Source organism: Neoarius graeffei, chromosome 18 (assembly GCF_027579695.1).
Source record: "Neoarius graeffei isolate fNeoGra1 chromosome 18, fNeoGra1.pri, whole genome shotgun sequence".
Taxonomy (NCBI): Eukaryota; Metazoa; Chordata; class Actinopteri; order Siluriformes; family Ariidae; genus Neoarius; species Neoarius graeffei.
The window spans coordinates 41,126,326-41,140,794 of record NC_083586.1 but is presented as its reverse complement, the minus strand read 5'-3'; the positions used below and the strand labels follow the sequence as shown (position 1 = coordinate 41,140,794).

At 40.2% G+C, this 14,469-nt stretch overlaps 1 protein-coding gene across 1 annotated transcript in view; it reads left to right on the top strand.

The window, feature by feature from the left end:
- The window catches only part of cfap58 (cilia and flagella associated protein 58), a 370,653-nt gene that overhangs the window by 254,288 nt on the left and 101,896 nt on the right, over window positions 1-14,469 (top strand). Inside the window, exon 16 of the mRNA XM_060898284.1 lies at window positions 10,822-10,941. Coding sequence (XP_060754267.1) covers window positions 10,822-10,941 — 120 coding nt within the window. The remainder of the gene's footprint in view (window positions 1-10,821; window positions 10,942-14,469) is intronic.

Here is a 14,469-nt window from a genome sequence, read left to right as displayed (position 1 = left end):
GCTGGAGTGCCCTTGGGCAAGGTACCCAACCCCTAACTGCTCCCTGGGCGCTGTAGTATGGCTGCCCACTGCTCTGGGTGTGTGTGTGTGGTCACTGCTTCAAATGGGTTAAATGCAGAGGATGAATTTCACTGTGCTTGAGTGTGCATGTGACAAATAAAGGCTTCTTCTTTTAATTGATTTGATAATTTTATGATCTCAACAAGCTATTTGTAGGCACAAACGAGTAAAAAACAAGCTAGACACTCTTTTTGCAAATTTGAAAAACGTCAAGGTCAAGGCTTTTTTATTGTCATTTCAACCATATGCAGTTGGTACAGTACACAGTTAAAATGAAATAACGTTTCTCCAGGACCACGGTGCTACATAAAACATCACTAGACTACAAATCTACATATAACAACATAAAGTGAAAGAGTGCAGCAAGTGCAAACATTGCAGACAATAAACTCATGATTAGTCCAGAGTCTTGACTTGCGCAATACTTGGATTATAGTGAGGAAGGGCTGTGCGGGTAAATGCCAACCTCACTCTCTCGTCCTGGACTTCTGAATCCAGTAGCAAGGCATGGCCAAGACACCTGGGGGGAGACTAGGATGCAGTGGGATGACCAGAGTGATCTGTGTGTCACACCATGGTCTAAGATGCGCATTCCGCAGCTATGCAGGCTTGAATTCAGGGTTTTCTTTCCCCTAGGTGGACTGCCTTCCAAGGCTAATGAGCTCCGTCTACCCGTGTGCTATTTACCCATAGTTGGGGGTGTGGTTCATGGGCATCAGGGTGTGTCCACACACCGGTGGGCTGTGCATGCGCATGTCTGGGGGCCAGACCTCCTCCAAGCTCCCTGCAGTTTAGCCTGGGGCCTTGCGGTGCCCAGTTTCTACCTGTAGCCACGTGGAGGCACTGCATAGGACTTGCTGTGGAGAGGTTATGTACTGGCAGGAGAGACTTATGCACTCGGCTCTCTTTTCGCAGTGCTGCGCAGCAGCTCTGCTAGCCAGCGATGAGGGCTGAAGTGAGAGGTAGCAAGCACACTAACGCTACGCCTACACACTAGACACATCATACAGCCATTTGCAGACAATAAACTATACACAACATAAAGTGAAAACATCAAGAATAAAGTGCAAACAACAAGGACAGTGCAAAAACGACAAATAGCACAAACAGACAGTCCAGTGCCAACCAGTACCAGTCCCTGATAATGTGTGGAAATTTTGACATAGCATATGGAAACAAAATAAATAAACAAATATTTTGTCTATGAAAAGCATTGTAAACATTGTAAAAAGTGATAGTGCATTATTGTTCACTGCGCAAAGACTGCAGTGGGAGTGGTGTGACCAACAGTCCGTGACTATCAGTCTTAACGGATTAAAAAGTATTATTTAAGCAAGTTCCATCCATTATCTGTAGCCGCTTATCCTGTGCAAGGTCGTGGGCAAGCTGGAGCCTATCCCAGCTGACTATGGGCGAGAGGTGGGGTACACCCTGGAGAAGTTGCCAGATCATCACAGGGATGACACATAGAGACAAACAACCATTCACACTCACATTCATGCCTACGGTCAATTTAGAGCCACCAATTAGCCTAGCATGCATGTCTTTGGACTGTGGGAGCACCCGGAGGAAACCCACGCAGACACGGGGAGAACATGCAAACTCCACACAGAAAGGCTCTCGTCAGCCACTGGGCTCAAACCCAGAAACTTCTTGCTCTGAGGTGACAGTGCTAACCACTACACCACCGTGCCACTCTATTTAAGCAAGTTATTTATCATATTTTTTCATACACAAGGTGCATTTTTTATTTAATTATTGAACTTATTCCTAAAGTTAAAAGTTATTGGCTTGTACTTCCCTTGGGTAAGCAGGCTATACTATTAAGAAAGGATATATGCATATTTAAAGGCCAAAATTGTATTTGGCTGTACACCTTTCTCATTAAAAAAAAAAAATAATAAATAAATTCAATTTTCAGAGCAGCTTGATTGTGTTTAGGTCAGGTACATTTAGGACTGTGGAGTGTAGTTAGAAATTGTGCATTGGGCGGATGGAGCATGAGCAAAATGGCTATGGAAAAGTCTGGGCAAGCAGAATTTGCATATGGCAACACACAAGCAGTTTTTATCTGGCATCATTTTTGTTTTCATCACTGCCATGCTGCCTTTTTTATTCCATTCCATCCTGATTACCATCCAAAGAGGTTTTATCCTATTTTGATACATATTGATTTGCCTTTATGCCTGTCTGTGGTGCTTGGAGGGTCACTGCCCAAGGTGCTGAACACCAGTCAGAGGCCAGACATTACAGTCTTTTCCCCATAGTGTTGAGGTAACCTGTATTGTGATGATGTCACCTTGCCTATTCAGTCAGTGCCAAGAAACACCTGGTAACAGGTTGTGTGTCCTTCATACTAACCAGACATTGTAATAAAGTATATGAGGGTGAAGGGCCACCTGCATACTGTAGTTAATATCTGAAGTCCCTTGAGAGCCTCACTCTCCACGGCACGATGGTGTAGTGGTTAGCACTGTCGCCTCACAGCAAGATGGTTCTGGGTTTGAGCCCAGGGGCTGGCGGGGGCCTTTCTGTGTGGAGTTTGCATGTTCTCCCCATGTCTACATGGGTTTCCTCTGGGTGCTCTGGTTTCCTCTACAGTTCAAAAACATGGAGTTACAGTGGTGCTTGAAAGTTTGTGAACCCTTTAGAATTTTCTATATTTCTGCATAAATATGATCTAAAACATCATCAGATTTTCTCACAAGTTCTAAAAGTAGATAAAGAGAACCTAGTTAAACAAATGAGACAAAAATATTATACTTGGTCATTTATTTATTGAGGAAAATGATCCAATATTACATATCTGTGAGTGGCAAAAGTATATGAACCTCTAGGATTAGCACTTAATTTGAAGGTGAAATTAGAGTCACGTGTTTTCAATCAATGGGATGACAATCAGGTGTGAGTGGGCACCCTGTTTTATTCAAAGAACAGGGATCTATCAAAGTCTGATCTTCACAACACATGTTTGTGGAAGTGTATCATGGCACGAACAAAAGAGATTTCTGAGGACCTCAGAAAAAGCGTTGTTGATGCTCATCAGGCTGGAAAAGGTTACAAAACCATCTCTAAAGAGTTTGGACTCCACCAATCCACAGTCAGACAGATTGTGTACAAATGGAGGAAATTCAAGACCATTGTTACCCTCCCCAGGAGTGGTCAACCAACAAAGATTACTCCAGGAGCAAGGCGTGTAACAGTCGGCGAGGTCACAAAGGACCCCAGGGTAACTTCTAAGCAACTGAAGGCCTCTCTCACATTGGCTAATGTTAATGTTCATGAATCCACCATCAGGAGAACACTGAACAACAGTGGTGTGCATGGCAGGGTTGTAAGGAGAAAGCCACTGCGCTCCAAAAAGAACATTGCTGCTCGTCTGCAGTTTGCTAAAGATCACGTGGACAAGCCAGAAAGCTATTGGAAAAATGTTTTGTGGACGGATGAGACCAAAATAGAACTTTTTGGTTTAAATGAGAAGCGTTATGTTTGGAGAAAGGAATACACTGCATTCCAGCATAAGAACCTTATCCCATCTGTGAAACATGTTGGTGGTAGTATCATGGTTTGGGCCTGTTTTGCTGCATCTGGGCCAGGACGGCTTGCCATCATTGATGGAACAATGAATTCTGAATTATACCAGCGAATTCTAAAGGAAAATTTCAGGGCATCTGTCCATGAACTGAATCTCAAGAGAAGGTGGGTCATGCAGCAAGACAACAACCCTAAGCACACAAGTTGTTCTACCAAAGAATGTTTATAGAAGAATAAAGTTAATGTTTTGGAATGGCCAAGTCAAAGTCCTGACCTTAATCCAATCGAAATGTTGTGGAAGGACCTGAAGCGAGCAGTTCATGTGAGGAAACCCACCAACATCCCAGAGTTGAAGTTGTTCTGTATGGAGGAATGGGCTAAAATTCCTCCAAGCCGGTGTGCAAGACTGATCAACAGTTACCGGAAACGTTTAGTTGCAGTTATTGCTGCACAAGGTGGTCACACCAGATCCTGAAAGCAAAAGTTCACATACTTTTGCCACTCACAGATATGGAATATTGGATACTGGAGTGACCCTGACTATATGAAATCTAAGTTGTGGTGTTGGGACTCTGTCTACCTGAAAATATGAAGTTGTGCTGTGCTAAGATCCAAGGGTCAGGTCATTCACTCTAGACCTCTGTTGCAGGCCTATGGTAAGGAGCAAGAATGCCTCAAGATGTAATATTTAGGCGACAAGGTATGACTGATGAATACCACCAGATGCTCTTATAACCACCCATTTCTTAAGATAGGACCCCTCTGTTTGATGTGTATATTTGTATATTATGAGTGACTTATGGAAGTCTGAATTGATGAGCATGAGGTCTCAGGGGTTCAGCTGCTGGAACTTTTTTGGAGCCCAACACACCTTCCCATAGCACATGACAACACACATATGCAGCTTCTAGCTAGTTTTCATACAACAGTTACCAACTGGGGAGAGTGAGTACGGTCTGGGATGAGGGTAAAAGGTTGTTCAGTGAGGTAATATCTGAGGTCTTTTACAGCTAATTGCAGAGGCCTTAACAGATGACTGAAGCACACCACCAAGTGCTCTTTAACCCACATCTTCTGTGAAAGCACTACTTTCTATTGTGATTTAGAGGTGCCCATTTGCAAGATCAGTTACTGATGGAAGACCAGGTTAATGAGAAGTCAGTCCTTCTTAAGTAGCTACATCAATCTTTCAGTGGCCGGTTTGTTGAATATCAAGCGTTGCATAAAACAAGATAAAATCTTCAATAGATTTTGGTCTAAAGGCTTGAATTGTGTTTCTAAGGCAAACCCAAATACTAAAGTCGATGCCTACATACATGTTTAATTTTAGGTGTGCTTTTGCAGAATGATTAAAGTTGGAGTTGAGAAAGTGTGAGTGCATGTATGCCAGGAAGGAGGGTGACAAAGCATAGGATTTGAGAGGTGTAGGATGCATGGTCATATGATGAAAGCTCAAAATTCTTAGTCACAGCCAGGAAGTCAAGAAAGACGGAGCATGTAATCTGTTTGCAGTATCCCACATAAATAGCCAGAGGATGCTATTTGTTTCAAATCAAGGCAACCAGAGCCCATTCCAAAGTGCTATTATTTGTGTGGTCATGCTTAAATTGCTGTAGGCATATGTGTATGATTCAGTGATGCATGGAGGTTGTTGGATAATAGCTGTCACTCTGATGCTGTTACGTTTGACAAGCATGACAAGCAGTGTCTTTGATATGCCATATTAGTTCAATAATTGTCAGTACTCTGAAATGAGATATACAGATCTGGGATGGGATTCCTTTGGAACTGACAAGTATTGAAATACCATGTTATCTGTCTCGTCATAGAAATAGAATGCCTCAACTGGTTTATTTGACACTTTAATTCCAGCTGTGCTGTGTACCTGCGGATTTTCAGAACACGTTTGGCTTAGTTCCATGACAGGTGCTTGTCCAAAAGTCCTTAATATTGACAAGTGCTCACTATTGACCTCTGGGTTGGCTAAGCTGTTTATCAGTATTAAAGGGTCAAGATATTTCCTCCATTAGTAAGACTATTATATTCTTCCTCCCTCACCCTCTTCCTTTCTTCCTTCCTTCCTTGGAGCCAAGCACCAAAGATGAATTGGCACCCTACTGTAATTGTGTTCTTGTTATTATCCCCCGTCCAAACAAAGTTTGGTGGGGGATATAGAAATGGATTCCATCTGTCCGTCCATCTGTCCATCTGTCCGTCCATCCGGCTGTCTGGCCATCTGGTCACATTTTCATTTCCGGGTGATATCTTTAAAGCTACTGAAGACATCTTCATGAAACTTTGTACACACAACATGTGACCTGGTGCCTTTTGCTATTTTGGGCTTTTTAAAAATATATTTTTCAATTTTTTTACATAAAAAATAGATTTTGACTTCGTTTCTAAGAGCAGCGTTCGTTTCCGGAGCATATATCCAAAACTATTCATGATATGGATTTGAAACTTGGTATACATGTTAACAAGGTGATGTGGATGTGCCTTTTCATACTAAGAAATTTAAGAAGTTTTAATTTTTCATGTTTCCATGGAAACAATTTCAGACTTAGTCTGTCAGGTTAGTCTTAGGGGTAGGTTTTGTTTCTGGAGCAGAACTTGAGAAGTATGGTCTTGAAAGTTGGTATATGTGTTGATTAAGTAATGTATATGTGCCTTTTGATAGTAAGAAATGTGAGAAATTTAAATTTTCAGCTCCCCTGGACCAAAGGTCCAATGGATTTATTCCATGGGCTGCTGAGGTCAGTGTAAAGAGGTAGGGTTGGTTTCCTGCAGCAGAACTTGAAAAATGTGACAAATAGTGTCTTGAAACTTGGTATATAGTTGGTGTATAGGGTGGGGGATATAGATGACTCTGTCTTATTGTTATTAATTTGATTTGTTTCTTATATATCTTTTTTCTTCTTTGTTTGTTTCTTCCTTCCTTTCTCTAGATACAGTGGTATGCAAAAGTTTGGGCACCCCAGTCAAAATTGCTGTTACTGTGAACAGTTAAGCAATTTGAAGATGAAATTATCTCCAAAAGGCATAAAGTTAAAGATGACTCATTCCCTTTATATTTTAAGCAAAACCAATTTTTTATTTTCATTTTTTACATTTTCAAAATGACAAAAAAGGAAAAGGGCCTGAAGCAAAAATTTGTGCATCCTGCATGGTTAGTACCTAGTAACACGCTCTTTGGCAAGTATCACAGCTTGTAAACACTTTTTGTAGCCAGCTAATAATCTTTCAGTTCTTACCTGGGGGATTTTCGCGCATTCGTTCTTGCAAAAGGCTTCCAGTTCTACAAGTTTCCTGGGCTGTCTTGCATGCACTGCTCTTTTGAGATCTGTCCACAGATTTTCAATGATGTTTAGGTCAGGGGACTGTGAGGGCCAGGGCAAAACCTTCAGCTTGTGCCTCTTGAGGTATTCCATTGTAGATTTTGAGGTGTGTTTTGGATCATCGTCTTATTGTAGGACCCATCCTCTTTTTAACTTCAACTTTTTTACAGATAGTGTGATGTTTGCTTCCAGAGTTTGCTGGTATTTATTCGAATCCATGCTTCCCTTGACCAGTGAAATGTGCCCTGTGCCACTGGCTGCAACACAACCCCAAATCATGATCGATCCACCACCATGCTTCAGAGTTGGAGAGGTGTTCTTTTCCTGGAATTTGGCACCCTTTTTTCTCCAAACATACCTTTGCACACTATGGCCAAAAAGTTCTATTTTGATTTCATCAGTCCACAGGCCTTGTTTCCAAAATGCATCAGGCTTATTTAGATGTTCATTTGCAAACTTCAGATGCTGAATTTTGTGGCTAGGACGCAGGAAATCAAATCAAATCAAATCAAGTTTATTTGTATAGCGCTTTTAACAATAAACATTGTCGCAAAGCAGCTTTACAGAATTTGAAAGGAAAGGAAAGGTTTTCTTCTGATGACTCTCCCATGAAGGTCATATGTGTTGCTGCATAGTAGAACAGTGCACCACCACTCCAGGGTCTGCTAAATCTTTCTGAAGGTCTTTTGCAGTCAAACAGGGTTTTTTATTTGCCTTTCTAGAAATCCAACAAGACAAGTTCTTTCAGAAAGTTTTCTTCATCTTCCAGACCTCACCTTGATCTCCACTGTTTCTGTTAACTGCCATTTCTTAATAACATTACAGTCTGAGGAAACAGCTACCTGAAAACACTTTGCTACATTCTTGTAGACTTCTCCTGCTTTGTGAGTGTCAATTATTTTATTGTTCAGAATGCAAGGGAGTTGCTTAGAGGAGCCCATGGCTGTTGATCTTAGGGACAAGTTTGAGGAGTCAGAGAATTTATGCAGCTTTGAAATCTGCATCATCTGACCTTTCCTAATGAAGACTTTGAACAATCCACAGCTCAATAAGCTAATTAAGGTCTGGAACCTTGGTAAAAGTTACCTGAGAACTCAAATGTATTGGAGTGCCCAAACTTTTGCATGGTGTTCCTTTTCTTTTTTCACTCTCCAATTGTACAAAACAAAAATAATACACAAATCTTGCAGAAAACGCTGAAAAGAAATGTGTCGTCTTTACCTTTATGCCTTTTGGTGATCAGTTTATCTTCTGCTCACTTAACTATTCACAGTAACAGACATTTTCAGTAAGGGTGCCCAAACTTTTGCATGCCACTGTAGTTTATTTCTTGCACTGACACCTTTGAGTATTAATAGCTGTATCTTTAATATGTCAATATCTGTACCTTTTATAAATTAGTGTTGCAGCAATGTTATCGTATGTAGTTTCTCTTCCATGCTGTGCTTGTCTTGTGGTGTAAATTTAATTCTAAATGCTCTCTAGTGATCAGATACTATATCCATTATACATGGAAGCACAAGCAAAGGGGAGTCCCATATACGATTCGTACATTGGGGGAGTGCCTGTTAAAGAGCGCACTTGTCCTGGGCCATCGGCATAGTGAGGTAGGGTGGCCAGTTCCTTTCCTCGCCGCCTTTAACTTCCCCAATGTTTCCACCAGGTCCCCATTCACTGCTGGGTGGACAGGGAGCGAGCCCCAGATCCCCGTCGAGCCGAGGCTCGAACCAGGGACCGTTCGCTTAGCGGTCAAGCGCTCTAACCACTTGGCCACCTGCGCTCCGGAAGCACAAGGCCCATACTCAACCCAAATATTGAGAATTAAATTAGAGCACATTAGCTGATAGCCATATTCTTCTTCTTCTTATTATTATTATTATTATGGAATTGTTCCTGGTTTCTCCTTAACCAGCTATACTGGTTAACAAATTAACTCCACAAATAAGCAGTGTTACATTAACATTTCCAGTGTCCACATGTGCTAGGAACTGAAGGTGTACTGTATATCTCCCCACTGTAAGTGTTACTTCGTTGATGGAATTTAAGAATTTGCAAACATGATGCTTTCTATGAGCGAACAGAACATTTTCCAGTAGCTTCTGGCTGTGCTAACCTGTGTAGATTGATAAGTAAGGAAAAGAACATGACAGCGCATAAATATTAGAAAATAATTAACAACGGGATGATGAAAAGTTGATAATTTTCCTATAATTGATCGTTTTCCAATTTGCCAACAATTAAATTTTTAATGTATTAAATGACATATAATAATCTAAGATGATCTATCCTTTCATCATATTTGTCATATAACTTGACTTTAATGGTTGAGTGCCAAAGAAATAATGAGAGAGAGACATTACACCTTATATGGGCTGTTTTACGATCGTGGCTGTCTTTTTGAATAACACCAACTCACTCCAGTATACAACCCCAATTCCATAAATTTTAGACACTGTGTAAAACGTAAATAAAATAAAAACAAAGCAAAACAAAATATGATGATTTGCAAATCTTGGACACCCTATATTTAATTGAAAATATTACAAAGACAACATATCAAATGTTGAAACAGAGAAATGTTATTGTTTTTTGAAAAATATATACTCATTTTGAATTTGGGACACATCATCCCTACCTACAGCAGTAACGTCTCTTACAAGTTCTTAAAAATCTATTTGTAAGAGTCAAATGTTGGTTCAGTTTTGACCTTGTGGTCATTTCAATAATTAAATTCTACTTTAATTATTAGACTAGGATTTTACTGCTTAAATTCAGAATTGCATTTTTTTTTAGTACTAACCAGGTTTTACTTTACTTATCATTCATAATAGAAATATATTTAAGTGGAAGTTTTATATATATTTTTTTGTAAACTAAGTGCCTCTGACAGGATCCTTTGTCTGTCATAAATGTCCTCTCCAGAAAACACTCTCCATATGATGAGGTTCTAAATGATTTTTAAGAAAATATTTGTCTCGTTTGAAGCAGAATACTCTGTTGTTACACAGTAAAACACAGGTTGAAACAGATGTGAGACACATTTGCAGCAGAGCTTCACAAGTGGTTGAAATGTGTCAGTCAAAAAGTGTCCTCTGTGGAAAACCACAAGGATCGTTACTGTTTTCAGTTGTTATTAGTTACCACAGCGTACACACGTCGCTGCACAGTACTGGAAAACTTAGAACATTCACGTACTCATGTACATTTCAACAGTTTTTCACTTTGTAAACCATATTCATGTGGACTACAAGAAAGCGGGTCAGTTTTAGAAATTCACTATGTGCCGTCTTCTCACCACAAGTAAAATGACCAATAAATGACCTGTAGCTCTGAAATTCTGCTCAGTTAATTCCCCTTTCAAAAGGTAATTTTTGGCAGCAGAGAATCACAAAAAAATCTGAGGTTTGATTTTTGGACTGTTGTGGACCTGAAAAGTATACCCTGATTGTGAAACAGCCCATATACAGTATGTGTTCAGTACATTTTGTTGTTTCTTGAGTATGCGAGAACATCTATTAATTATGTTTTGGTTTGAGACTTCTTTAAGTAGAGAACAGAAAACAAATCTTTACTGTGTAAGAATAACCAAGACTGAAATGTAGCCGACTTGGAACCAAATCTTTTTTTTTTTTTTTCGATATGAATTAGTAAGCCATGCTGGGCTGTCTGCTTAACCAGCAGTCTTCTGAAGTTTTCATTTTAATTTAGTATGTTTGCACAGACCAGACTCTTGAGTATACTTAATGGAAGAATAATCATAGCTGAAATGAGGGTTTTAATATCATCTGATGGCTCTGGGTAGTCTTTAATGTACATTTGTACCTTATTAACTCAAAATTATTTAATACTCTGTGTGAATGTGTGTGTGTGTGTGTGTACTCACTGTGCATAGGAGAAGGAGAAGTTGTATGTGGAACTGAAGCACATATTAGCTCGTCAGCCCGGTCCAGAGGCAGCTGAACAACTTCAGATCTACCAACAAACACTGAAGGAAAAGACCAAGCAGCTCAAGGTTCTTCAGAGTCTCTCTTTCTTGCACTCACTCCCTCTCTTTTTAACTCTCTCTATGCCATGATTTATTCTTTCGCTTTTGAAGGGACAGCCAGTCCACTCTGCAGTCCCCTTCATGCCTCCACCCCCAAACTGGCATGCTGCAATGAGGGCTTTTATCAGATCATAAATCATTTTTCTACTTTTATCCCTCTCTGTGCTCACCCTTCACTCTCTCCATCATTGATATGAATAATTAGTTACCCTTCTGCCTAATTAAGAGCTCTTGTGCCTGGTCACAAATGGCTAGCACTAACATCGTCTGGGATTTTCAGTCTCGCCTGTAGCTTTTTGTGTGCTTTAGATGGCCTAATTCCTTCATCATTTAAAAAAAAAAGACCCAGATGCATCAGTGCTGAGATCTCATTTCAGTAATCTGCTTTTGTCACTTGGACAGAACTGTGTTTGGAGAATGTAGGTGCTGAAAGCCAGATAATCACAAAAGTTATATAAGAAACCAATGGAGAACCACAGTGTTGATGTCCCCTTGAGGAAAATGTGCAATTGATATAATGATACTAAGAACAATAAAATAATTTTATGACACAAATGTAACACATTGGGCAAAGAAATGTCTGAGGAGATATAAAAGTCCTGCAGCGCAATACAGGTATATAAGTATTGTTTTATTTTGCTTTTACTATAGTTGCGCTCATGAAATAAGCATAATTTCTCCTCTTCTTGTCTGTAGTAAAAAACAATCAGATTTGCAGGTCACCTGATAACATAGCAGTGGTAGAACTCTTTTTTTTTGGCAAAAAAACAAATTAATACCAGATGTGTGTCAATAGGACATTGAAGATTTGAAGAACATTACCTGGTCTCAGGGCTGTTTCTTGCAACAAGAAGTATAAATTCTTGCTTAGGGCCCCGAACCACCAAGGGGCCCCATGATTTTTAAAATGCCTATGTTGAAAAAAAAAAAGGTGCCCTTCTGGTGGGAAAAGGATAGGTAACCAACATAACTAATGTAAGATGATCACAAAGGGTGCACAAGGTCTACAGTCCCCTCTGAAAGTATTGGAACAGCAGGGTCAATACCCTGAAGACATATGGGTTTGAGATCAAAAGATGAGGCACCCATTATTCAGGTGATCAAAAAATATTGGAACATGTGACTGACTGACAGGTATCTCTTGTTGCCCAGGTATATCCTGTTAGATTGAATAATTAATAGCTCTGGATATTTGCTCTTGGTTTGAGCCCTGGATTTCACCTGTGAAGACTGCATTTGTTGTTCAGAAGGATAAACCAACGTAAAGACCAGAGTGCTGTTCATAGAAGTAAAGTGAGCCAAAAGTAAAGCTGAGAAACAAAGGAAGATCATTCAGAGCCATTGCACAAACATTGTTCACAGCCAATACAATTTGGCATGTCCTGAAAACGAAATAACCAAACATCAAACAGGTCAGCCAAGATAAACAACTGCAGTTGAGGACAGAAACATTGTGAGAGCTGTGAAGAAAAAAAAAGAAAAACAACACTCAGTGACATCACCAAGAACCTCCACCGTTTGAAGGTGAAGGTATCACAATCCACCATTCAAAAAAGACACTGCTCATGATCGAAAACCTATGAGCTCATCAGTCAAGCACGGTGGAGGTAGTGTCCTGGCTTGGACTTGCATAACTGCTACTGGTACAGGCTGACTAATCTTTATTGTTGATGTAATTCATGATGGCAGCAGAATAAACTCAGAAGTCTACAAAAACATTCTGTCTGCCGATTCACAAAGAAATGCAACCAATCTAATTGGGAGGAAATTCATGCAGCAAAACAGTGACCCAAAACACACTGCCAACAAACCAAAGGACTTCATCAGGGAAAAAAAGTGAAAGGTATTAGACTGGGCAAATTAATCTTGAGGAGACTGACCATCCATCCATCCATCTACCTATCTATCGATCTATCTATAGTTGGGGGAAGCCATGGCCTTATGGTTAGAGAAGCAGCTTTGGGACCAAAAGGTTGCTGGTTTGATTCCTTGGACCAGCAGGAATGGCTGAAGTGCCCTTGAGCAAGGCACCTAACCCCCAACTGCTCCCCAGGTTGCTTTGGATAAGAGCATGTGCTAACTGGCATTAATTTTATATATATACACAGTGGCATGCAAAAGTTTGGGCACCCTTGCTGAAAATGTCTGTTACTGTGAATAATTAAGTGAGCAGAAGAGGAACTGATCACCGAAAGGCATAAGGGTAAAAATGACACATTTCTTTAATATTTTCCACAATATTACATTTTTATTTCCATCATTTACAGGCATAAAATACCAAAAAATGAAAAGGACCTGAAGCAAAAGTTTGGGCACCCTGCATGGTTAGTACCTAGTGACACCCCCCTTGGCAAGTATCACAGCTTGTAAACACTTTTTGTAGCCTGCTAATAATCTTTCAGTTCTTACCTGGAGGATTTTCACACATTTGTCCTTGCAAAAGGCTTCCAGTTCTACAAGTTTCTTGGGCTGTCTTGCATGCACTGCTCTTTTGAGATCTATCCACAGATTTTCAATGATGTTTAGGTCAGGGGACTGTGAGGGCCAGGGCAAAACCTTCAGCTTGTGCCTCTTGAGGTATTCCATTGTAGATTTTGAGGTGTGTTTTGGATCATCGTCTTATTGTAGGATCCATCCTCTTTTTAACTTCAACTTTTTTACAGATGGTGTGATGTTTGCTTCCAGAGTTTGCTGGTATTTATTCAAATCCATGCTTCCCTCGACCAATGAAATGTGCCCTGTGCCACTGGCTGCAACACAACCCCAAAGCATGATCGATCCACACCCATGCTTCAGAGTTGGAGAGGTGTTCTTTTCCTGGAATTTGGCACCCTTTTTTCTCCAAACATACCTTTGCACATTGTGACCAAAACGTTCTATTTTGATTTCATCAGTCCACAGGACTTGTTTCCAAAACGCATCAGGCTTATTTAGATGTTCATTTGCAAACTTCAGACACTGAATTTTGCGGCTAGGACACAGGAAAGGTTTTCTTCTGATGACTCTCCCATGAAGGTCATATTTGTTCAGGTGTCGCTGCATAGTAGAACAGTGCACCACCACTCCAGGGTCTGCTAAATCTTTCTGAAGGTCTTTTGCAGTCAAACAGGGTTTTTTATTTGCCTTTCTAGAAATCCAACGAGCAGTTCTTTCAGAAAGTTTTCTTCATCTTCCAGACCTCACCTTGATCTCCACTGTTTCTGTTAACTGCCATTTCTTAATAACATTACAATCTGAGGAAACAGCTACCTGAAAACACTTTGCTATGCTCTTGTAGCCTTCTCCTGCTTTGTGAGCATCAATTATTTTATTTTTCAGAATGTGAGGGAGTTGCTTAGAGGATCCCATGGCTGTTGATTTTAGGGACAAGTTTGAGGAGTCAGAGAATTTATACAGCTTTGAAATCTGCATCATCTGACCTTTCCTAATGAAGACTTTGAACAATCCACAGCTCAATAAGCTAATTAAGGTCTGGAACCTTGGTAAAAGTTACCT